At 42.7% G+C, this 24941-nt stretch overlaps 1 protein-coding gene and 1 pseudogene across 1 annotated transcript; both read left to right on the top strand.

Moving 5' to 3' along the window:
- Positions 1–1981: 1981 nt before the first annotated feature.
- Positions 1982–7081, top strand: LOC116582302. Its single transcript, XM_032329708.1, is given in 3 exon segments — positions 1982–4360; positions 4362–4680; positions 4683–7081. Coding segments are annotated over 3 exon segments (5097 nt in total).
- Positions 7082–20511: 13430 nt separating this feature from the next.
- LOC116582304 lies at positions 20512–20882 on the top strand (annotated as a pseudogene).
- Positions 20883–24941: the final 4059 nt, after the last annotated feature.

Raw genomic sequence — 24941 nt, forward strand, 5'->3', positions numbered from 1 at the left:
CTGCAACCTCTCAAAAATAATCAACCCAAAATAATACTTATGTCCCAAAAGCATATTTTGGGATGGCATATTGTGCTCCCTTTACACCCAAATAAAACTGGTTTAAATTATGATGCCTATGTGCCTGAAAATTCCAGTGTAGCTTTAAGTCTTGATCTTGCAGCTCTATCAAGTCCCAAACGACCCTATGTCTTTTGACATCTCTGCTGTCTCCTTTGGTGTAGTTTGCCATCATAAGACTTGCTTTCTATATAGTCTCAGAATGGCTGTCAACAGCACCCAGACATACCTGCCTTCTTTGTCATTGAGAGACCAAAAAAATGCCCCCCCCCCCCGCTAGAAGTGCGTTTCTAACCAGCTAGTTTCGCTTCTGTATGAACGCTTGCTTTTTCGCACGTGCGCGGGCTAACCGGCCATATCTGCTTCTGTAAGATTGCTTTGTCATGCTTTGTCAGCTTTCGCGCGGATCCTTTGTCTGCTTTCGCGCGGACCCCTGCTTGTGTACGCGGGTCCCCCTGACCCAATCCACTGGCGCCAGGTATACCTGTTCAAATTGTCAACCAATTAGCACAGCCCTACCCGAAACTTGTTTGTACCTGTCTATAAAAACCCTGCACCAACCCAGCTCTGGACCTCTCGGCGTTATCGGCAACGAGCGGCGCAGAGGTCCAGGTTCAAACCTGCAATAAATGACCCTTGCTGATTGGCTTTGACTCACGTCTCTGGTGGTCTTTTAAGGTGGGGGTAATATTCAATTGGCATTTCATTTGGAGGTCCCACCGAGATCTCCCCTTCAAGCCCACCAGACAACTGGTCAACGGGTCGCTGCAACCGATCGGTAAGAAAGCCGGCTTTGTCTTTTGTCTCTATGTTTTTCGTATACTTTGTTCTTGTGTCCTGGCTGTGTGTCTTGCCCTTTCTGTGATTTTTCCTGGGTTAGAGTCCCAGGAGGACTTGGGTTAGAGTCCCAGGGGGGTGACTGGCAAATACGCCCTGGCGGACGCGCTATAGGGTTGCCAGTGGGCCGACGGAAACGTCCTCGTGCCCGGCGGGAACGGCTCCTCAGAGATCGTGGGTTCGAGTCCCACCTCGGGGGCCAGGAGTGCCTCGCAGAGATCATGGGTTCGAGTCCCACCTCGGAGGCCAACAATGTATATCTTCATGTATGTCTCCATGTTATGTCTTTAAATGTGGATATATGTTCCTTGTACTGGTCATGAAGGTTACATTCTGTTTAACAGGAGGGTGTCTAACCCGTTTGAATCTGAGGAATGCTTGACTGTATGAATGTGTTTGTGTGGCTCCACCGCTTCGGCTACGGAGTCTGAGTGGGCTGCACCCTGAGTCGCGCGGAGCGTCATATGGCATAATGGTCATCTACTCCATGGAGTAGCCTGGTCCGGGGTTTATACGGATAGACCTTAGCTAAGACGCTCCTAAGTTCCCACGAGGGACGCGAGCAGGACAGCACCTGAAAGATCCCCCTCCCCTTGTCTGTGACATCGTGCATATCGGGAGGGAAGATAAAGATAGGTATTAAGAGCTAAAGCCGGATTTAATGAGTCAATGATATGAGAGTAAACAGATTATGGGAATCTAATGTTCTGAACACCGCTGGTCCTTTGTACTTTAACAGTTGCTCCTCCAGGTTGGAGGAAATTCTTTTCCTAATTATCCTGCCCACACTCTCCTAACCCATGTCACTTTCAGGTTCACCCTGGTGGACAGAGGAAAAGAATTCCTACTCTCGCCGTCCGAGGATGAAACTTGCCTAGCTCCTAACCCCGAGCCACCGAAGGCTTTCATCCACCCCTTCGGACTGGTTGAACCGGAACCCACACCCTCAACTCGCCCTTTCGAATTCCTCACTTGCTCGTTCGTCTCGCACCCTTTACACCGGTGTCTCTGTCGTTTTCTGCCTATTCTAGGCGCTTTTCTTCTAGTCTTAACTACTATCTTAATCTGGGAACAACCTAGCCTAATGGGGCAAACTCAGAGTACCCCGCTCTCCCTTCTCCTGGCTAACTTTAAGGATGTTCGGGCGAGAGGCAATGACCTAAGCCTGGACATCTGGAGGTCGAAACTTATCACTTTCTGCCGCTCCGAATGGCCAAGCTTCGGAGTAGGATGGCCCACTCAAGGCACTTTTTGCCTTCCCGTAATCCTTAGGGTTAAGGATCAGGTATATCTCCCAGGTAAACAGGGACATCCAGACCAAGTCCCTTACATTACAGTTTGGCAGGATCTTGTGGAAAAACCCCCGCCTTGGTTGACCCCCTTTCAGTTTTCTGAAAGCTGCAAGGTCCTCACAGCCAAACCGACAGAAGCACGAAGACCTCGGACCCCATCTGCACCCTCTCCACCCGTCCTCCCTGATAGTCAAGACTTACTTAGTCTAGATCCGCCCCCTTATCAAACCCCTCCTGCCGCCGCTGCGGCTAGGCCCGCCCCGGCCGAAGACGCCGTGCGGGGCGCTGAAGCAGAAGGTCGAGAAGTAATTGTTACAGTCCCTGTCACTTATGGAGGGACTGACGGCCCTGCTGGGCACACTAGGAGGCGTAATCAGAGAGAAAATCCGTTACGCCCGGCGGACTCAACTGTGGCTTTGCCCCTTAGAGAGATTGGCCTCCCCGATGATACTGGTAATCCCCGACTCCAATATTGGCCTTTCTCAACTAGCGATCTCTATAATTGGAAGGCCCAAAACGCGCGATTTTCAGATAATCCGAGAGATCTCATAGTTCTTCTAGATAGCATCATGTTCACTCATCAACCCACCTGGGATGATTGTCAGCAGCTCTTGCGTATCCTATTCACTACCGAAGAGAGAGAGAGAATCCAGGTGGAAGCAAGGAAGCTGGTTCCTGGAGACGATGGTAGACCAACCATGAATCCAGACCTCATCAATGCGAGTTTCCCTTTAACTAGGCCTAATTGGGATCACAACACGGCAGAAGGTAGGGGACGGCTGCTCATTTATCGCCAGACTCTAATGGCGGGTCTCAGGGCTGCTGCTCGCAAGCGCACCAATTTGGCCAAAGTGTATGCAGTTTTGCAAGGTAAGACAGAGAGTCCAGCTGCATTTTTAGAGAGATTAATGGAAGCCTTTAGGCAGTTTACCCCTATGGATCCTGAAGCCCCTGAAAATCAGGCAGCAGTAGTTATGTCTTTTGTAAACCAGGCAGCATCAGATATTAAAAAGAAGTTGCAGAAATTAGAGGACCTAGAGGGCAAACAGATTCAGGACCTACTCCGCATTGCACAACGGGTTTATAATGCCCGAGATACTCCGGAGGATAAACAACTCAAAGTAACAAGAGAAATGTTCAAAGTTCTGGCTGCCTTTGTCCAGGAAGAATCAACTCCCCGAGGGGAACCTCAAAAGGTCCGGAGGTTCCAATACAATCTGGACCCGGACCAATGTGCATTTTGTAAAGGAAAGGGACATTGGGCACGTGATTGCCCCAAGAAAAGGCGCAGATCGCAACCATGGGGAACGAAACCCAACCCCACTCTGGTTACCTGAGATTCAGAATAGAGGGGAAGGGGTTCGGACCCCCTCCCCGAGCCCAGGGTAACCCTACAAGTGGAGGGGAATCCTATAGAATTTCTAGTTGACACCAGAGCTCAACATTCAGTGTTGACCAGACCTCATGGAGAAGTTTCAGAAAAATTCTCCTGGGTCCAGGGAGCCACTGGAATTAAAAGGTACCCTTGGACGACTCAACGGACTGTTAACCTAGGCACAGGAGAAGTAACTCATTCGTTCTTCATTATCCCTGACAGCCCTTGCCCTTTGTTGGGGAGAGACTTACTCACCAAAATGGGAGCGCACATTTATTTTCAACCAGGCGGCCCCACAGTAACTAGCTCTCAGACCTTGCCATTACCTATCCTCACAATGTGTTTGGAGGATGAACATCTACTCCACCAAACCACCCCCACTTCCCAGGAACTCAACATCGAGTCTTGGCTTCACCGATTCCCTAAAGCCTGGGCAGAAACAGGAGGCATGGGGCTGGCTAGGCATCGGCCGGCCCTCTTCATAGAGCTAAAGCCTGGGGCTGACCCTGTCCAAATCAAACAATATCCCATGCCGATGGAAGCCAAATCAGGCATCACCCCACATATTAGGCGTCTCCTGGACTCAGGTGTGTTACGCCCTTGTCACTCGCCCTGGAACACACCTTTGTTACCGGTGCGTAAACCCAATAGTGGGGACTACCGACCTGTACAAGACCTAAAGGAAGTTAATAAATGAGTTATGGACATACACCCTACTGTCCCTAACCCCTATACTCTTCTCAGTGCACTGGGACCCACCAGAATATGGTACACAGTTCTTGACTTAAAGGATGCTTTTTTTTAGCTTACCCTTGGCCCCCAAGAGCCAGGATCTTTTCGCCTTTGAATGGACAGATCCTGAGAGAGGTATAAATGGACAGTTGACATGGACTCGCCTCCCACAAGGGTTCAAAAACTCACCCACCCTATTTGATGAGGCCCTCTATGAGGATTTAAGTGAATATAGAAAGCAGAACCCTGATATAACACTCTTGCAATATGTGGATGATCTCTTAATAGCTGCAGATTCTCGACAAGCCTGTCTACGAGGAACAGAAAACCTCCTCCAGACTCTCGGTGACCTGGGATACTGGGCCTTGGCGAAAAAGGCCCAAATTTCAAGTCTGAGGTAATATACTTAGGGTACTTGTTAAAAGGAGGGCAAAGATGGCTCACCGATGCCTGCAAGAACACTGTACTCTGCATTCCTCGACCTGCTACACCGCGGCAGGTAAGAGAATTCTTGGGGACGGCAGGGTACTGTCGATTGTGGATACCGGGCTTCGCCAAAATGGCCAAACCCTTGTACGTAACCTCTAAAACTCAGCAGACCTTTGAATGGACAGAAGAGGCAGAACGGGCTTTCCAACAGGTGAAAAAGGCCCTCCTCTCAGCCCCGGCGCTAAGACTGCCAGATGTAACCAAACCATTCCACCTATACGTGGATGAACATAATGGGGTGGCTAAGGCAGTGTTGACCCAACAACTAGGCCCCTGGCCTAGACCTATAGCATACCTATCAAAGAAACTAGACCTGGTAGCAGCAGGATGGCCTCCCTGCCTCCGAATGATAGCAGCCACTGCCTTGATGGTAAAAGACGCTGATAAACTGTCATTGGGTCAGGAATTACGAGTGACCACTCCACACGCCATTGAAAGTGTCCTCAAACAGCCCTCTGACCGATGGATGAGCAATGCTCGCATGGTCCACTACCAAGGACTATTGCTAAATCCTACGAGAATAGTCTATACTTCCCCTCAGGCCTTAAACCCCGCTTCGCTACTGCCTGACCCAGACCTAGATGCTCCTCTCCATGACTGCATTGACATCTTAGCCCAGGTCCATGGGCTACGAGAAGACCTACAGGATTATCCCCTAACAGACGCTGAAGCCGTTTGGTTCACTGATGGCAGCAGTTTCATCCGCGAAGGACAAAGGTATGCGGGGGCCGCAGTCACATCAGAGACAGAAATTATCTGGGCTAGTGCATTGCCTCCGGGCACCTCAGCACAAAAAGCCGAGCTAATCGCCCTGACACAGGCCCTCAAATTAGGACAGGACCTCCGAGTGACTATATATACAGACAGCCGGTATGCCTTCGCCACTGCCCACATCCATGGTGCAATCTATAGGGAGAGGGGACTATTCACCGCCGAAGGAAAGAACATCAAAAACAAGGATGAAATTCTGGCCTTACTAGCAGCCATCTGGGCCCCTAAAAAATTGGCCATAGTCCACTGTCCCGGACACCAAAAACCAAACGACCCAGTCTCTAGGGGAAACAACCTTGCTGATCAGGCTGCTCGCCAAGTAGCCTGTAGCAAAGTCCCAACGCTAACCATGCAACTACCTAACCCAGGACCCCGGGAACTACCACCTCACCCGGAATATTCCGAAAAAGACGTCGCATGGATAAGTAAACTCCCAATGGCCCAGGTCTAGGATGGCTGGTGGCGAGATATAGAAAATAATATCATCCTTCCCGAGGCCACGGGACAAGAAGTTCTAGAGCGAATTCACCAAACAACTCATTTAGGTTCCAGGCGGCTACAAGACCTTATGCAACAATCTAAACTATCTATCAGAAACATCGTTGAAAAATCAGAAAGAATTGTCACCGGATGTGCAGTTTGCCAACTTCAAAATGCCTACCCACATTCTTCTGTGACCAGATCCCGAGAGAGGGGAACCCTACCGGGAGCCTATTGGGAAATAGACTTTACAGAGGTAAAGCCCAGGAAATATGGCTATAAGTACTTACTGGTGTTTATAGATACCTTTTCAGGATGGACTGAGGCATTTCCAACCAAGCATGAGACTGCGCAGGTCGTAGCAAACAAACTACTCGAAGATATTCTACCCAGGTATGGTTTTCCTGTCATGATAGGATCAGACAATGGGCCAGCCTTTGTCTCTAAGGTAAGTCAGGGTCTGGCTTCCACACTTGGGGTTAATTGGAAATTACATTGTGCATATAGACCCCAGAGTTCAGGACAAGTAGAGAGAATGAACAGAACCTTAAAAGAGACCCTCGCTAAATTGACCATGGAGATTGGCGCTAACTGGGTGGCTCTACTCCCCTACGCTCTGTATCGAGTACGCAACACCTCATATAAGCTGGGGTTCACACCTTATGAGATTATGTATGGTAGGTCTCCCCCCATCATACCTAAACTCAGAACTGACCTTATCCAGTCAGATCATGGTAACTCCTTTTTATTCTCCCTCCAAGCTTTACAACGAGTCCATAAACGTATTTGGCCAAGACTGAGAGACTTATATGCAACGGAACTTCCGTCTGTGCCCCATCGGTTCCACCCTGGAGACTGGGTCCTTGTCAAGCGACATCGAGCTGAAACCCTCGAACCTCGTTGGAAGGGACCCTTCCAGGTAATCCTGACGACCCCTACAGCCATCAAGGTGGACAACATAGCAACCTGGATACACCACACTCACGTGAAGCCAGTGGACCCATTGTCAGATCTCATCAGAAAACCCAACCAAGATATCAGTTGAACAGTGGACCGCAGTAAGGACAATCCTCTTAAACTAACCCTGCGCTGAAAGTCTGACTCCCGTCTCACCAATAATTAAATGAAACCTCCTCTCTTTGCCCTGCTGTTTACACTCCTGCCAGGGTATGGGGCTTCCAGCCCCCATGCCCCAGCCATTTTGACTTGGCAAGTCACTAATAGTATGGGCTTAGTAGTTTGGAACGTGTCACACACAGCTACTCCCTACACCTGGTGGCCTAATTTATACCCTGACGTTTGCAAGTTAGCCATGGGAGCCCCAGCCAATTGGGACGTAGAAAATTATTTTAACCTACAGAGGCCCCCTTCACAACCATCCCCCCGGGGGCGACTCGGGCTAGACCCTTGGGGAGGCTGTGGAGACTGGAGTCAGCGGAGCATGTTAAGCACACTTACCTTCTATGTATGCCCCGGATTTCACCGGCCCAGGGAATGGACCCACTCATGTGGTGGGGCAGCCCACTTTTATTGTCGCGATTGGGGCTGTATAACCACGGGTGACACTCATTGGAAACCCACCTCAGGCTGGGACTACATAACTGTAATGGCGAATTATTCTCACGCCAGAAGTAGTCCCAGCTGGACACGGAACCCGGCCTGTAAAGACCAATGGTGTCACCCATTCAAGATAGCCTTCACTGAGTCAGGAAAAAGACAAACTAACTGGGGGAGGGGATATACCTGGGGCCTCAGATTCTATAAAGAACGCTATGATGATGGTCTAACGTTCACGATAAAACTTTCTATAGAAACCTTTAAGGCCACCATAGGGCCCAACCCCGTACTTGCCCCACCACCTCCAACCAGGCCCCGTCTAACTGTTGCCACTCAGAGCCCTACCACTTATGGAGCAACACAGACGAGCCACAATCGAACTGAAACCCTCCCACTCCCCACAAGCCCTACTGGGCGACCTATGATAAGTACTGAAAAACCTAGATCAAGAAACCCCAATGACCACCTACTTAAGTTGATCCAATACGCCTTTCAAGTCCTAAATTATACTAATCCAAATGCCATAGAGTCCTGTTGGCTATGTTATGACATAGCGCCCCCTTTTTACGAGGGGCTGGCCACCCCAGGAGGTTATAACCTATCATCCGTACCCTCCATGTGCCGGTGGACAAGTCGAAGTCCCCGCCTAACCTTAGCAGCCGTATGGGGCCAGGGGACATGCGTAGGGAAGATTCCGCCTGAACACATGCACTTATGTAGTCAGAACCTTACTATAAATAACACAGAGCAATATGTAATACCTCCCAAGATGCCTGGTGGGCCTGCGCCAGTGGGATAACTCCATGCATCCACCCAGGAGCATTAAACCAAAGTGCAGACTACTGTGTAATGGTCCACCTGATCCCTCGCTTAATCTATCATCCTTATGAAGATTTAATGTCATATTGGGAAGGAGGATTACATAGAACTAAAAGAGAACCCGTAAGCCTAACCCTGGCACTTACGCTAGGCCTAGGGTTAGGTACCGCCGGGGTGGCTACCGGGACTTCAGCCCTAATTTCGCAACAACATCACTATCAATACTTACGAGAAGCTATTGATATAGATATACAGGAATTAGAATTATCCATTTCTAAACTTCAGGAGTCTGTCAGCTCATTAGCAGAAGTTGTCCTGCAAAATAGGCGAGGATTGGACCTCCTATTCCTCCAACAAGGAGGCTTATGTGCGGCCCTTAAGGAAGAATGTTGTTTTTATATAGATCACTCAGGAGTAGTCAAAGACTCGATGGCTAAGGTACGGGAAGGATTGGCAAAACGGAAAAAGGAACGTGAAGCTGGGCAAGGTTGGTTCCAGTCATGGTTTAATTCATCCCCTTGGCTGACCACCTTAATATCCTCCTTACTAGGACCCATTTGTATTCTGATCCTTTTACTGACCTTTGGCCCATGTATTTTAAATCGTCTGGTGGCCTTTATCAATCAACGCATTCAGACAGTACAAATCATGCTTCTAAGACAGCAGTATCAGCCCCTAGACTTGAGCAACAACGACGACCTCACTGATGACAACCAAGGACCCAAGATTGGCTCCTCAGGCACCTGAGAGAAGGGGGGAATGAGAGACCAAAAAAATGCCCCCCCCCGCTAGAAGTGCGTTTCTAACCAGCTAGTTTCGCTTCTGTACGAACGCTTGCTTTTTCGCTCGTGCGCGGGCTAACCGGCCAGATCTGCTTCTGTAAGATTGCTTTGTCATGCTTTGTCAGCTTTCGCGCAGATCCTTTGTCTGCTTTCGCGCGGACCCCTCCTTGTGTACGCGGGTCCCCCTGACCCAATCCACTGGCGCCAGGTATACCTGTTCAAATTGTCAACCAATTAGCACAGCCCTACCGAAACTTGTTTGTACCTGTCTATAAAAACCCTGCACCAACCCAGCTCTGGACCTCTCGGCGTTATCGGCAACGAGCGGCGCAGAGGTCCAGGTTCGAACCTGCAATAAACGACCCTTGCTGATTGGCTTTGACTCACGTCTCTGGTGGTCTTTTAAGGTGGGGGTAATATTCAATTGGCATTTCAGTCATATTCAGCAGAAAATAACAGTGAGTATCTTTGTCCCAGTATTCCCAGAAAAACTCCTGAGATTCATTCTAATTATATTGGCTTCACTTACATTCCCACTGTTGAACCGATCTGTGTGGCTAGGGAGGAAGAATGAACTTATTGTCCTCATGTTTAGCTTTTCTTTCTAAATGTATCAAACTCAAATGCCTGTATAGGCTAGGAAAGGGATATAAATGAAAAAAAGGTCCCAATAAAGATTCTAATATATTGAAGAGTCCATTCTCATACAAAGGGCTCAGATCCTAATCAGATTCAGGCAATATATGCCATGTTAGGAGGAAGCAGTATTTGTATGTATTTTGATTTGTCCAGAATTTTATGTAAAGTTCAATAATTTGTTCACACTGATGTTTAAATCCAAATTTTATATATACTCTACCACAGGCCTATAAAAAGCACAGGTGGACTGAAGATTCAGAATTTGAATTTCTGCCCCAAAGAACAAAATACAAAGACTAATGGTACAAGGATTCTGGTCCAATGGATGTGTGTCTTTCTCATTGTTCATTATCAATTGGCATTTTTTGTTTCGTATTTTAGTCTTTGTAAGCTTGCTTAATGCTAATGCTTCCCTGAGGGACAAATCCTATCTTAATGCACTCACTAAATTAAATTTCTAAACCTACAAGGGTAAGAATTAAACCCAGAAAGTAACAAAATTACTAAAGTCATTGTTATCATTCCAGGATCATGAAAGCCAGCTGAGTAGCTCTCTCTGGATCACTGAGTTACTTATACCTTTCCATTTGGTTTATTGGTTTATAATGTCTTTCCTTAACAACAACAACAAACAAACTATACTATGAAAGATTCTCAACAAATCTACTTTTTACAATGTATTTTTTTGATATACAGATATTCCTCAATTTATGATGTGGTTATGTCTGATAAAACCATCCTAAATTGAAAATATTGTAAGTAGAAAATGCATTTACTACACCTAACTTACCAAACACCATAGCTTAGCCTAGTCTACCTTAAACATGCTCAGAACACTTACATAGCCTACAGTTGGACAAAATCATGTAACACAGAGCCTACTTTATAAATAAAATGTTGACTATTTCATATATTTTATTGAATATTATACTGAATGTGAAAAACAGAATGGTTGTATGGGTACAGAATGGTTGTAAGTGTATTGGTTATGTACCCTCATGATCATGTGGCTGATTGGGAACTGTGGCTCTCTGCAACTGCCCAACATCAGAAGAGAGTATTTTAATTACATATCACTGGTCTGGGAAAAGAGCCAAAATTCAAAACTCAAAATACAACTTCTACTGTAAAGTTGAAAATTTATAATTCAAACTATTGTAAGTTGGGGATTATCTATAGTATGTGTAGGGGAGGAAAAATAATTTTTCCTCTGCATTTTTAGGTTCTTGATTGAGATATCTTCCCCCCATATAATAAAAAAATTAAAAGGAGAAACAGAGCCAATATAAATTATGTCTGCACATCCACTAAGATATAAGACTCAAAAGGCAGCCATGGGATTGAAGCTTATATACCTTCTTGGGGAAAAGAAAGAGAAGGGGTCTCGAACTTCAAAGAGAGAAAGGCAATTGACAGGAATGTGAGAAAATAAAATGTATGCTAAACAAAATTTGTCCTGTTATGCAGATAAGTCTTTCAGGTAAAAAGTGACCTTTAATAATCTCTGTCTTTCTCCTACAGTTCCCTTTTCTACTGTAAATATCCCTTACAAAAGGGACCCTGTTTTCAGAGCTTCTCTCACGTCTTCAGTTTCTCAGGATAATCAGCACAAAATATTCCTTATGCCAAAGAGGCATATTTTGGGTTGGTGTATTCTACTATCCTCATATAATTTGATTCACAGCAGTTACTTACTACTGAAAAAGATACCAATTACAAAAAATAAGGCATTTTTCTATATTTAATTAATTTTCATTTTTTTAAAGATTTTATTTGTTTATTTGACAGAGAGATCACAAGTTGGCAGAGAAGCAGGCAGAGAGTGGGGGACGGTGCAGGGAAGCAGGCTCCCTGCTGAGAAGAGAGCCCACTGCAATGAGGGGCTTAATCCCAGGGACCCTGAGATCATGACCTAAACCTAAGGCAGAGGCTTAACCCACTGAGCCACACAGATGCCCCTTTAATTCATTTTCTTATGTAAAATACGGAAATGTATTATTTGGAAATATTTTGGTTATAAGTATCAGAAACCCAATACAAACTAACCTAAGCAAAAGAGAGAGAGATATATAATGTATTAGTTATGTACCTGTAAATTCAAAGAAGGATTTCAATTAACTCAAGGAACAACTATATCTAGTTTTGACTCTGTCTTTTCATACATTACTTCTGCTTGCTTTCATTCTCATACAGCTCCCTTCCATAGACATGGCAGGATGACCATCAGCCACCCCAGACCTGTATGCAGAGATTTCAACTGAAGCACCTTAGCTAGCCTGATTTGAATCATGTGTTCATCTTTGAACCAGCTACTGGGACCAGAGAAATGGTATTCGGATTGGACAGACTTGGGACATAAACAACTCCTTTGTCATAAGACCACCCCATGATCAGGGCAAGATTAGTCATATGGACTGTGTCTCCCCATAGGAAAGAAGGATTCTACTCTTAAGTGAAGGAGGCAAAAGGTGCTGGACAAACAAAAGCAACAGAGGTTCACTATAGCAATTATCCTTTATCTAATTCTAATAGAAACACTATTTGCCTGACAGGAGGATGTTCAAATATATTCTATATTAAACCTGAATTAAAAGTCAATGAAAGAGAATCTTCTATGGGATTGTGAAATTCCTTGGAAAGTATATTGTTACCTTATTATATAAAACATATAGATGGAAGAGACCCAGCAATGATTCAGGCTGTTCATCAAGTGGTGTATTTTAGTCTCTTACTCTGCATTTCTACTTCTCAGTCAGTCTAGCTTGAGTTGTAAGTTATGCTACTTAGGCCACATTTTTAAACTTAGTAATTTTCTCAGTCAGGAATTTTTGGCTGATTAAACAACATTCTAAGCTCATGGAGGTCCATAGTAAAGTGAGCTATCCGGAAACCATAAAAGGACCAGGAAGGAAAGGACAGGTGGTATATGTGGATCCTTAGTTAAATCTGAATAAAGTTACAAATTGCCATCCTGCTACGACAGACCCTTAGTAAGTGGGCTATGTAAATCTCTCACAGGTTAATGTTTCTGAATTATCAGGGGGCCAAAGAGGGTACTATTATGGCAGTATCCAGGTATTTTCAGTTATCTTTGATCAGTGTGGGATTTGGAGGCTGCAGTTTAGGGTCATTAATGTGGTGAAGGTGAGCAGAATATGTCACCTCAAAATGCCTTTTTGGCATGAGTATTATTTTGGGCTGGTTACTTTTTTTTTTTTTAAAGATTTTTATTTATTTATTTGACAGAGAGAAATCACAAGTAGTCGGAGAGGCAGGCAGAGAGAGAGAGAGGGAAGCAGGCTCCCCGCTGAGCGGAGAGCCTGATGCGGGACTCGATCCCAGGACCCTGAGATCATGACCTGAGCTGAAGGCAGCGGCTTAACCCACTGAGCCACCCAGGCGCCCCTGGGCTGATTACTTTTGAGAGAGTGCAGACACAGGAGAATCTCTGAAAATAGAGTAGGAGTTTCCTTTTTGTTAGGGAAATTTACATTTATAAGGGAAATCTCCATTTGTAAGAGTGTCTCCCTTTCTCTACCATGAAAAGAGAGATGACTATAAATCACAAAATAATTTTATCAGTGTAAAAGGCACAGACTTAATTTTGCATAACAACCTTACCCTTGTCTACTGTGTGTTTCCTGGTAACCTCTCATAACTGGCCTCCTCCTATACAAACATTTTTTTTTTTTTTTTTTGGTCTTTAGCTGGAGATGATATTTAAGGTGGTGGCTTGGACCATCTGGGGAATTAGTCAGTTTTTCTGGGTGTCTCCCATTTTGATAGGAGGTATACATGTTATCAGATTTATCTATTTTTCTTCTGTTAATTTGTCTTTTATTATGGGGTTTCTGCCAAGAAATTAAAAGGGGAGGGGAAAATTATTTTTCTTCCTTTATAAGGTGACTAATGTGGTAAGCTGAAGTTTACTGATGGTGTTCCTCTTCCTTTAAAGAGCTTAGCACTCAGGTTCCTCAGTGTCTAAAATTCTAACTGTGTAATTCTTGCATTTGATTTAAGCATTTTTCTTTCTGCACAGTGCTCTTTTTTTAAAAGATCATTTATTTATTTATTTGACAAAGAGAGAGAGCGCAAAAGCAGGGGGAGCGGAAGAGAGAGAAGCAGGCTCCCTGCTGAGCAGGGAGCCTGCCGCCTTCTCTGTTGGGCTGGATCCCAGGACCCTGGGATCATGACCTAAGCCAAAGGCAGATGCATAACTGACTGAGCCACACAGGTGCCCCAGCACAATGTTCTTTTAAAGTGATCACCAACCCTGCTCTCAGATTTAACATATCAAGACATTCTATATATGATGCTGCTTATTTGATCCTTTTGCCCCCTTATGGGGAGGATTTCCTTAAATTTTATGAGATGTGTGGGAATCTGGAGCTGGGGGTAGAACAAAAGATTGCTGAAGGAGAGTTTATTGATCAATAGTACAAAGCTCCCAAAGAAGGGGGCCCAAGAGTGTTGCCACTGGAGTTTCTAAGTCTAGGGTTTTTATGGGCTTGGTCGGCTGTTTTAATATGATGAATACTTCATGCACCTGTCACCCAATCAGATTTTTGTCCATATGCCCATCTACCTATCAGGTTCATGTGGTAAAGGGTGGAGGGCTCCTTCCAGGGTGGTGTAAAATCCTTCTAAGTGTGGTTTCCTCTTAGGATGGGTCCCCTTGTCCCTGCCTGCCTTTCTTCTGATTATCATTCATTATTACTACTGTCAGTTTTGCCAGAGTATGGCCCTGTTGCCAATCAGTTTCTCAGCCCCTCAAAATGGAGGTCTTCTCAGCTTCAATGAAGATTCTTCTATAATACCCCTAAGGTATTGAGGCCACTAGACCTATGGTCTTTGTCTTGGGGAAGTGGGAGTCTAGGCTCTAATTTTGGAAAGGATGTAGAAGTCATGACAGGCACACTGGCGTGGGTAACTCCCAGGAGGTGAAAGGGAGGAAAAATATTTTCTCTACCCTTCTATGTTCTTGGCTGAGACCCCATCTGTAATAAACACAGATTAATAAGAGAAAAGGAACAGATGTTTGGTAAAATGTATACCTCCTGTATACATGGGGAGAGACCTAGGAACAGCAAGTAAAATTTTCCCAAATGGACCAAACTACCACTTTAAATATCATCTTTATCTAAAGAGGAGAAAAAAAAAATGTCAGGGTGGGTGGAGAGGCAGTTATGGGAGGTTACCAGGAAAAGCTCAGTATATGAGGGTAAGGTTTGTTTTGCAGATTTAAGCTGTGCCTTTTCCTTTGGTAAGATTCTCCCACAATTTATGGTCATCCTATCCTTATCTTCCAGAGAGAGAGAGAGAGAGAGAGAGAGAGAGAGACACCCTTACAAATGGAGATTTCCCTTATAAATGCAAATTTCCCTAACAAAAGGGCACTTCTACTCTGTTTTCAGAGATTCTTCTGTGTCTGCAGATTCAAAAGTAATCAGCTCAAAATAATCCTTATGTTAAAGAGGTACATTTTCAGGTGATGTATTCTGTTCCGCTTCAGAAGAGTGTGTGTGAACAATGACAAACATTAATGATGTTTGTGATGCTCAGTGATGCTCAGACCTCTTTTGGGAAGGAGAAGATCACAGTACATCCCTTAAGGTAAAAGGTGCATATAATATACAGAACAGAAATTCTTAGGTTGAGTTATAGGGAATGAGAATTTGGTCAATTACATTCTCTTAAATACTATCCTTTCTTGTTCTTACTTAACAAATTCCTCCTCCTCTTTTTAGTATATGATTCAAACATTTATAAACTGTTATCACATCCCTGCTTAGTAAGGCCACATTTTAAATCCCTTTTACCTTTTCTTATAAACCTGTCCCTTTCTTCCTTGAATCTTAGTTCTTTCATTGCTGGATGCCTTTCTTTCTCTTTCCTTTTCTTTTCTTTCTTCCTACTTCCCTCCCATCCCCTCTCTTTCTCTCCCCCTCTTTCTTTATTCTTTCCTTTTTCTTTTTATTTTTTTCTTATTCTGATATTAAAATGCTCTACTTATGGGGCGCATGGGTGGCTCAGTTGTTGGGTGTCTGGTTCTTGGTTTCAGCTTGGGTCACCATCTCAGGGTCTTGAGATTGAACCCTGAGTCAAGCTCTATTTGATGAGGGAACAGAAGTCTGGCTGAGGACAAAGCAAAAGTTGACACTTTGCAATCTTTCCCACCCCCATTCCTGGGTGGGACATACGGGACATTCTTTAGGACTCTCCCAGCTATCTTAATGTTAATAGCTTGCTAAAAAGGGAAAAATGACCTTGACAATGGCAAGGCCTCTGGTATCTGGTATCTTGTAGGTCCTCTTTAGCATATGAAAGTTCTACTGAAACCTCTCTTTTCCTTAACATCTATTTTTGCTCCATCTGTAGGACTAGAGGATGTCATTTGGCATGTAGAAGCCCTTAATAAATACACTGCAAAGGCACTCAGTGATTCACTAAATATCATCTCCTTACTTAATACTGAAGTCACACAGATGTGCAAGGTGGTCCTACAAAATAGAATGGCCTTATATGTCCTAACAGCAGCACAGGGTGGCACATGTGCAGTTATCAAAACAAAATGTTATGTGTACATCCCAGATTATCACAAAAATGTCACAGGACTAATAAAAGGTGTGAATACTCAGATTGGGGCTCTACAGGATCCTTTTCTCTTTCTCAGTGATTGGTTAGTTCCTGGTTTAAAGGAGCACTATTGTCAATGATTAAAGTTCTCTTTTTTGGACTTCTCATTCTTATAGCCTTACTGATGAAGTTCTAGAACCTAGGTGAGGTTTGGTGGGCTGAGGTCCGGAGCTGATGACCAAGAAAGAATTCTTGAGACATCTTTGGTGCAAAATGGTGGTTTATTAAAGCACCAGGACAGGACCCGTGGGCAGGAAGAGCTGCTGCCCCAGGTTGTGAGGGATGGCAGGTTATGTACCCTGTGGTTGGGGGAAGGTGAGGGGAAGGGAGGTTTCAATGGAGCTTTCATATGCTAAAGAGGGCCTACAAGGTGCCAGGATGTCCGAGGCCTACCTGAGGCCTTGCCCTTGTGTCTTGATCAATGTTGTCTTTAGACCAGCCATTAACATTAAGATAGTTGGGAAACTTTTTGGTGGGATGTCACAATCCTGCTATCAATCATCTTTGTTAGTGAGATTTAGGACATTTGTAAACCAAGGGAGATTCCTGTCTTGCAGGATTGTGATCCCTGCAAGTTAACTATTTGCTTATTATTCATGGCAGTCAGGGCTGCCAGAGGAATGCTACACATATGACTGAGGGGGAGCGTATGGAGAGGGGATGCAAGGTGCCAGCTTTTGCTTTGTCTTCAGCCAGCCTCCTGCTCCCTCATCATTACTAATCTTAATGTGTTTCTTTTTTCAGTGTTTCACTACCTGGTGCCGAGTGTTATGCCCGAGTTTTTGCATCCAAGAGACCACCAAGGAGCCAAGCACTGATGCAATCACACGAGGGTTTATTTGACAAGCTTAAGCCTGGGCCCAAGTATACCCGATACAGCGGAGTAGGGACTTGGACCTCGAACCAGATTACAGTCAGAGTTTTTAAAGGCAGAGTAGGGGTGGATTCGGGGGTGGGTGAGGACAAAGGAGTTTATGGATTATGTAAGTCTCTAAGGAATTTTGGAAGTGAGGTCTCCAGGACCTTGAGGGGCTAGCTGTTGTCTGAGGAAAAGGTTATTCATTACCAATAATAAAAATCTTCCTGTGAGACCCTTTAGATGTATATCAGTGGGTCATATACTTGGGAATGATTCTCAACACTATCTTGGAGGTTTAGAGATAAAGTTTCCTAAAGGAATTGTTAAAGTAGACTTACAGGATTCTGGTCAGACCTGTCGGGGTAGGGGGTCTGTCAGGCTAGGATTGTCCTTAGCAAAATCTCAGGGTGAGGGCAGTTAGTCCCCAGGGGAGAGCCACTCTATCTGTTTCAAGGGCTTGTCAATAGGTGAGGAATTTTAATGATTTTCTTTTCCCTCTGTTTCCCACATCAGCTAAACTTGAGGTGGGATGTCCTTAATTTTCTTTGCCTCCACACGGAGACGCCATTGCTGCAATGACTTCACAATGACAGATGATACTTACCAAACATGGAGTCACTTCTTTACTGTCAGAGTTGGATTCAGCTGCCTCCGTCTTTTGTAACTCACCTACACATTCCTCAACTGACCAATGTTGACCCGAGTAGGTAGGGACAACTCTATGCCCCTATTCAGCTGGAAGAAGTTACAGATGAGACCTTTCACCTTCAACAATCTTAAAGATTTAAGGGTCAAAATTGTTCAGGGGGAATGATGGAACAGAAGGCTGGCTGAGGACAAAGCAAAAGGTGACACCTTGCAACCTTCCCCCACCCCCATTCCTGGGTGGAACATAGGTGACATTCTTAAGGACTTTCCCAACTATCTTAATGTTAATAGCTTGCTAAAAAGTGAAAAATGACCTTGACAATGGCAAGGCCTCTGGTATCTGGTATCTTGTAGTCCTCTTTAGCACATGGAAGTTCTATTGAAACCTCCCTTTTCCTTACTTCCCTCAGCTCCATGATGCATAACCTGCCATCCTTCACAACCCCGGGGCAACATCTCTTCCTGCCCATGGGTCCCGTCCCCATACTTTAACAAATCACCTCTTTGCACCAGAGATGTCTTAAGAATTCTTTCTTGGCCTTTAGCCCTGGACCTCACTGACATTCTAGAACTTCATCATGTTCAGCATGGAGTCTGCCTGGAATACTCTCTTTCTTTCTCCTTCTTCCTCATCCGTCCCCCTGTTTGCATTCTTTCTCTCAAACAAACAAATGAATAAATAAAATCAATCTTTAAAAAAAATGCCCCAATTAACTACAGTGTTTATTTCTCAGGGTGTAGCCTCACTCTTTGGGTCTGGGCAGATTAGCTCTTTCAACTAAATTTTTTTTTCACTTTTTCTTTCTGCTTTTCTATACCTACATAGCTGTTATAGAAGAGGGTTCCACCTTCTTCAATAATTGCCATAATATAATCCTGATCATCAAATTTTAGCATGTAGCCACAAACCTAGAAGTATAGAAAGAAAATGATTTTTTTCTCCCCTACACAGTTAAGAAATTGAATGTCAAATTATTTCTTGATGATATTTATAAATTGTCAAAATATTTTCTGACCTGTACCATCATTTTTAAATAAACTCAATCTTTTCATGGCCTGTGAGTCTACAGTTTGGATATTTGAGTTTCTACTTTTGCATGAGGGCTTGTTTATTTACTCTTTCCTTTGGCTATAGTTGAGCCACTCTTATTTGCATGTAATGCAGTGTTAAACAATATAGTTTCAAGAAAAAAAGTAGAAGACCTGTCCTCTAGGAATTTAAAAGTTAGTTGAAGAGTCAAAAGGAAAATATGTAACAAAAGAAAGCATTTATTGAACACTTACTATGTTTAAAAGCTTTACCTTCCTTTAGTCATTTCATCCTAGCAATATTTGAAGGTAGGACTGATGACTTACATTTATCAAGCCCTTATCAAGTGTTTTAGATATTCTGTAATTTTCATGATGACCCTGTGAGGTTCTGACAATCAATAGGACCTACTTTATTAAGAAGAGGAATTGAGCTATGGAAAAGTTGGGCAATTTGCTTCAGGTCACACAGCTAGTAAGTGGTGGAGCAGAGGATTTGAAACCAGGCATTTTGGCTCCAAAGCCTGGACTCTTGTTGCCTTGCTATTATCCCAGTTTTACAAATGAGGATACTGAGGCTTAGAAAGAAATAAGGGACCTAACAAAGACTATGTGGCTAGTAAGTGATGGAACTCGGGTTTGGTTTGACTCTATGGCTCATGGTCTTAGCCTTTAAGCTACACTGCCTCATACGGCAATAAGCTAACAATTTAAACAATGAAGCAATGTCACATGTCAGGGAGTGATGATAACAAGTTTAGCAGAAGAATTTCCAGGTTTTGTCTTCCTTTTAAGGAAGAAAGTTTTTATTTGCATTAGTCCCATTTTCCTTGTGGGATTTGCTTTCATACCTCAACATTTTTTTTTCAACAATAAGGGCATCTAGTTAAAAACCTAGACCCTTCAATGCCCTGGGCTATTTGTCTAGCTGTTCTGATGATATGGACATGCTTGATTTTCTTGTGTTTCATTTGCTGTTTTATTGACAAAGTTATTGATGAAAGAAAACTCCCTGGGAAAAAAAAAAAGAAAAGAAAGAAAACTCCCTGCCCAGATGCATTCTTCGGTTTTAAATAGGCTTCATGGGTGAATATTACTTTTGAACAATTAACCATCTTGGTAACAAAAGCATTTCCAGAGCAGCAGTGATCACAGTCTATTGATGCTAACATCTCCAATATCTCTGAAATAATCTTTTCTCTAGCTTAAAGATAACAGCTTTTTGTTTTTATTTTTGCATGAGAGACTCCACATTTAGTTGATAGTGTAGCTTTCTTTGGTTAATTGATTTTGCCACTCCTCTCCAAACAAACAAAAATAATAAATAAACAAGCCCACCTCAAACACACACCAAAAAGAAGTTAGACCATGAAAGAAGAAGAGCATTTTGACCTGCAGATATGGTGGGTGTGGTGGTTGTGGTGGTGTGCATGGATGTACATGTAACAGAGTGAAGTGCAAATAAGAAGTAAAAAAAAAAAGCTCTTTTTCTAAGAGCAGATGATGATGGCTTGTGTAGCCATTGACAAGGTTAGAATTTGAGATCTTTCTGGAAAGAAAAAGGAGCTGCTAAAACAGCTGGATGACCTGAAGTTGGAGTAGTACCTGCTGCATGTCACCAAACTGACAGGCATTATGGCATCCAAGTTCCCCAAAGATTTAAGTTGTTTGCAAATCCATTGCCTGCATTCTCACCATTATTAATCAGACTCAGAAAGATGAACCTCAGAAAATTCTACAAGGGCAAGAAGTACAAGATTCTGGATCTTCAGCCCAAGAAAACACATGCCATGCAAGCATGGGAAAAGCTGAAGACCAAGAAGCAGCAGCAGAAGTAAGAGTTGTACCCAGTGCAGAACTCTGTGGTCAAGTCCTAAGTATCATGGCATCAAGAAACACTGGGGGGGGGGAGTAAAATATAAGTGAAATGGCACAGGAATCAAGGACAGAAAAAATTATTGTCCTTTTGTTTGTTATAGTTCTTCACTGTCTATAGTCTGTTCAGTCTAGAGATTTTCCTTGTAGGGAGGTCCTGTATTTCTCCATTCATCAGCACTATGGGAATCAAAATATTCCATAAAAGGTATTCTAATTGCACATCAAACCAAGACAGTGCTTGCTTTCCAAACTTGAAGAGAATATTTGAGATCCCTGTTTTACTTGGAAAGAAAGTTTGTATTTTCCATTTATGTAATAGGTTATGTAAATCATTTTAATGAAACTAAAATTACCAGTTGAATACTGTGGCAGTGTTCCTTTAAAAAAATGTTCTTGTGGAGTCAAAAAGAACTGGATAATTAAAATTCCTTGCAGAGTTTAGTTCCTTGACCTTTCGTTAGTTTCAGCATTATAAATTGCCATTTGTTTGAAGCCTAATTTGATTATTAGCACCTCTGAGCTAACAGCACACATTCTAAAGAGGGGACTCTGCGAGACTCAGAATGCATGCTGCTACTGTATACCCAAGATGGAAAATTGAGGAGCAGATTGCCTTGCTCCTGTGTGTTCATGAGTTAGTTATACTAAAGTGGTTAAACAAAGGGAAAACAGTCCTCTCCAACATCTGCAGCTATGAATTTCATAAAAGAAACTCAAAAGTATGACTAGTTCATTCTAGAAGCAATTTTATGAGGTGTCATGGAGGGAGGAAGAGAAAGAAAGAATTTTGGTTCCTACAGTTTTATCATTAAGAAAAAAAATGGTGTATTGTATCACCTTTTGTCACCCTGCAGAGTGAAATAACTGAATTACTTCCTGAAGGTATTTCAACAAATGCAGAAACTTAGAGCTGGGGACTACACGACATTCATTCTTTATCTCTCTGGGTAGGTACTCTGGTCTCAACATTTTAATTAATTCCTTGATATTGCTACTAGGAGGCTTAGCAATTGTAATCAGGTTTCTTGCCAAAGCCAATGTCTGTAAAACAACTCAACTTCTGTTTTTTTAAATGAGCAAGCTAAATCAGAGTTGTGAGAAAGCAGAAAAACATGACAATAAGAATATAGAATTGAAACACTCCCCAACCTCTGTGTTTGCCAAATATAAGTAGTTGAAATAGCTGCACCCATTGTTTCCATTACACTCCAGAAGGTCATATGTGGCAAGTGTAAGTCTTCAACTAGCCCAAGTTTGAGATCATGGAAGAGGATTAATTAAGTCAGAATTTTAGTTTGAAAAATGTAAGAAAACATAATAATAATCACAGTAATAACACAGTAGATTCTCTCAGTGAAATTCCACTTAATCAGCTTGCTAGGTTAATTGACACACAGTAAGACCCAGTGACCAATGGCACACTAACTGTGTGTTTAGAAGTGTCTAGTTTGGGGGCGCCTGGGTGGCTCAGTGGGTTAAGCCGCTGCCTTCGGCTCAGGTCATGATCTCGGGGTCCTGGGATCGAGTCCCGCGTCGGGCTCTCTGCTCAGCAGGGAGCCTGCTTCCTCCTCTCTCTCTCTCTCTCTCTGCCTGCCTCTCTGCCTACTTGTGATCGCTCTGTCAAATAAATAATAAAATCTTTAAAAAAAAAAAGAAAAAAAAAAAGAAGTGTCTAGTTTGCCCAAATACTTAAACCATTTGTGTTGTACACTTAGTGAAAGTTAGTTGGTTTTGTTCCAAATCTATTTATGCCAGTTGTATATAATGATGTGATTATATGATTTAATTATTATGTAAACTGATGAAATATGAATTCAAAGTTAGTTGTTGCTTCAGTGAAATCTAGATTGAATGCCTTTGAAAGGCTTAGAAAAGGCAGGGTGTCAAAAAAAGAATCTGTCAAATTAGGTGTAGGTAAGAGAAAAATAAAAGATGGGGGAAATTATAATAATTAAGAAATTCTACATTCAGATTGTTTCATGTTTTCTTTTTTTTTTTTTTAAAGATTTTTATTTATTTATTTGACAGACAGAGATCACAAGTAGGCAGAGAGGCAGACAGAGAGAAGAGGAAGCAGGCCCCCTGCCGAGCAAAGAGCCAGATGAGAAGCTTGAAGCTGGGCTCAGTGTGGGGCTTGATCCGGATCATGATCTGAGCCAAAGGCAGAGGCTTTAACCCACTGAGCCACCCAGGTGCCCCTCTTATTTATTTTATGGAAAATTCCAAACATATCTAAAATTAGAATCTAATATAATTAGAATGATATCCTCATTATCCAACTTCAACAATTACCCATGCATGTCCAATTTTGTTTCAGCTATATCCCAGTTACTCCTCCATCACAATTATTTCAAAATAAATCTCATATTTTGTCACTTTCTCTTATAAGTCTGTTTAAGTTTTTATTCTACTTTAAAGGAACTGAACTGGAGATTATTATGGATGTGGCTTGTGCAAGCAAGATAATGCAAAACTCCAAAAGTTGACCCATACATAAGGAAAAAGCTAGAGGACAGAAAAACAAACAAACAAACAAACCATGGAATCCATATATTAGGTTCTAAAAGGGAGAGGTTATCCACTAATCAATCTCTTATCAAAAATATTTGTTAAGATATTTAAGGTATACAACATATTTTAATGATTGCTTCAATCACTTTGTTTGACTAACCAATGAACTATTGAATACTACTCATTGGATTATAAAGTTTTTAGCATAAAAATGATATTGATGATGATATAATGTGATTGACATGCTGAGAATGATTTAGATGTCAAAGTTAGCCTTAAACCAATACCCGTGTAATGCCATGCTTTTCAGGCTTATTTCATTTGGAAAAAGAGAAACTCATGAATTCATGGTTTGTTTCATCTTCAAGGTCATGCTTTGAGAGCACCAAGGATGCCATGTTAATTGAGTTGTTTGCCTAAGTCCAACTTCTTTTAACATAGCCAGTCCTGTTCAGAAGAATGAAATACTTCAGCGACTTTTCATTCCACTCTCCTACCCCTAGACATGCCTGATTAGACATACCCCAAGATGCCAATTCATGAGTTAACTCATTGTTCTGTCTCAAGAATTTGAAATAAGATAAATAGATATAGTTGGAAAATGGGTAAATGATTGATTTGATTGGCTGTTTCAGCCAAATTGGGCCATATGAAAGTAGAGAAGAGAGTTGAGAGAGAGAGAGGAGGCAGAGAGACAGAGATGAGAGAGACTTTTTTAGAGACAGTGTAAACAACCATGGTTTCTGATTTAACAGGTAAATTTCCAGTTCCTAGGGTCCTTATTGTGCTTTGTTGGTTGCCCTAGGATTTCCATTAGATTGTTTGTTGCAACCTTTTATGGATTTTTTTTTTTTTAATTTAAGCTTGCTTGAATCAGTTCCTATGCATTGAAAACAATAGTCACTAACAGAGAAACCTCACTGTTTAAACCAAATGTAGTGCTAGGCTAAGATTTCTCATGGCAATCCTTAATGTATGTGTGTATAGGTATATGTGCACTTATGTGTATGAATATATATGTATGACTTTAATATCCACAAATATTTGTGCTGTTTATAAAGCACCCATGGCTGTCCCAGTTTAAGATATTTAATTCACATATAATCTTATACAAGAAGAAGGAATTAACTAGTGATAAATCCAGACCTATGAAACAGGGCAAGGTTACACTATGTTATTCGTTTTTATTAGTATGATACTCTGTTGTTTAAAAGTTGCTTATGAGCATAAAAAAAGAGCATTTTCTGTTTTTATTCTATTTTATTTTCCATGAACCAATTCCAGGTTGGTATCAGAAAATAATGTTTTCCCAAACACTCATGTTCAACTATTGTATATATGTGACACTTACTACACATCAAGTGCTTTTGCATACTGAGTTTATTTAACTCTTTCTGGAAACTGCTCTTTACACATGAGGAAATTGAAACTCAGAGAAATCAAATGTCTTGCCCAAAGTTGTATGGCTAGTGAGTGGCAGAGTGAGGTATGCTTTCTATGGCAAGAAAGGGTGTAGCACTGAGTGTGATAGGAGAATGGAATACATA

The sequence above is a fragment of the Mustela erminea genome, chromosome X (genome assembly GCF_009829155.1).
Source record: "Mustela erminea isolate mMusErm1 chromosome X, mMusErm1.Pri, whole genome shotgun sequence".
NCBI lineage: Eukaryota > Metazoa > Chordata > Mammalia > Carnivora > Mustelidae > Mustela > Mustela erminea.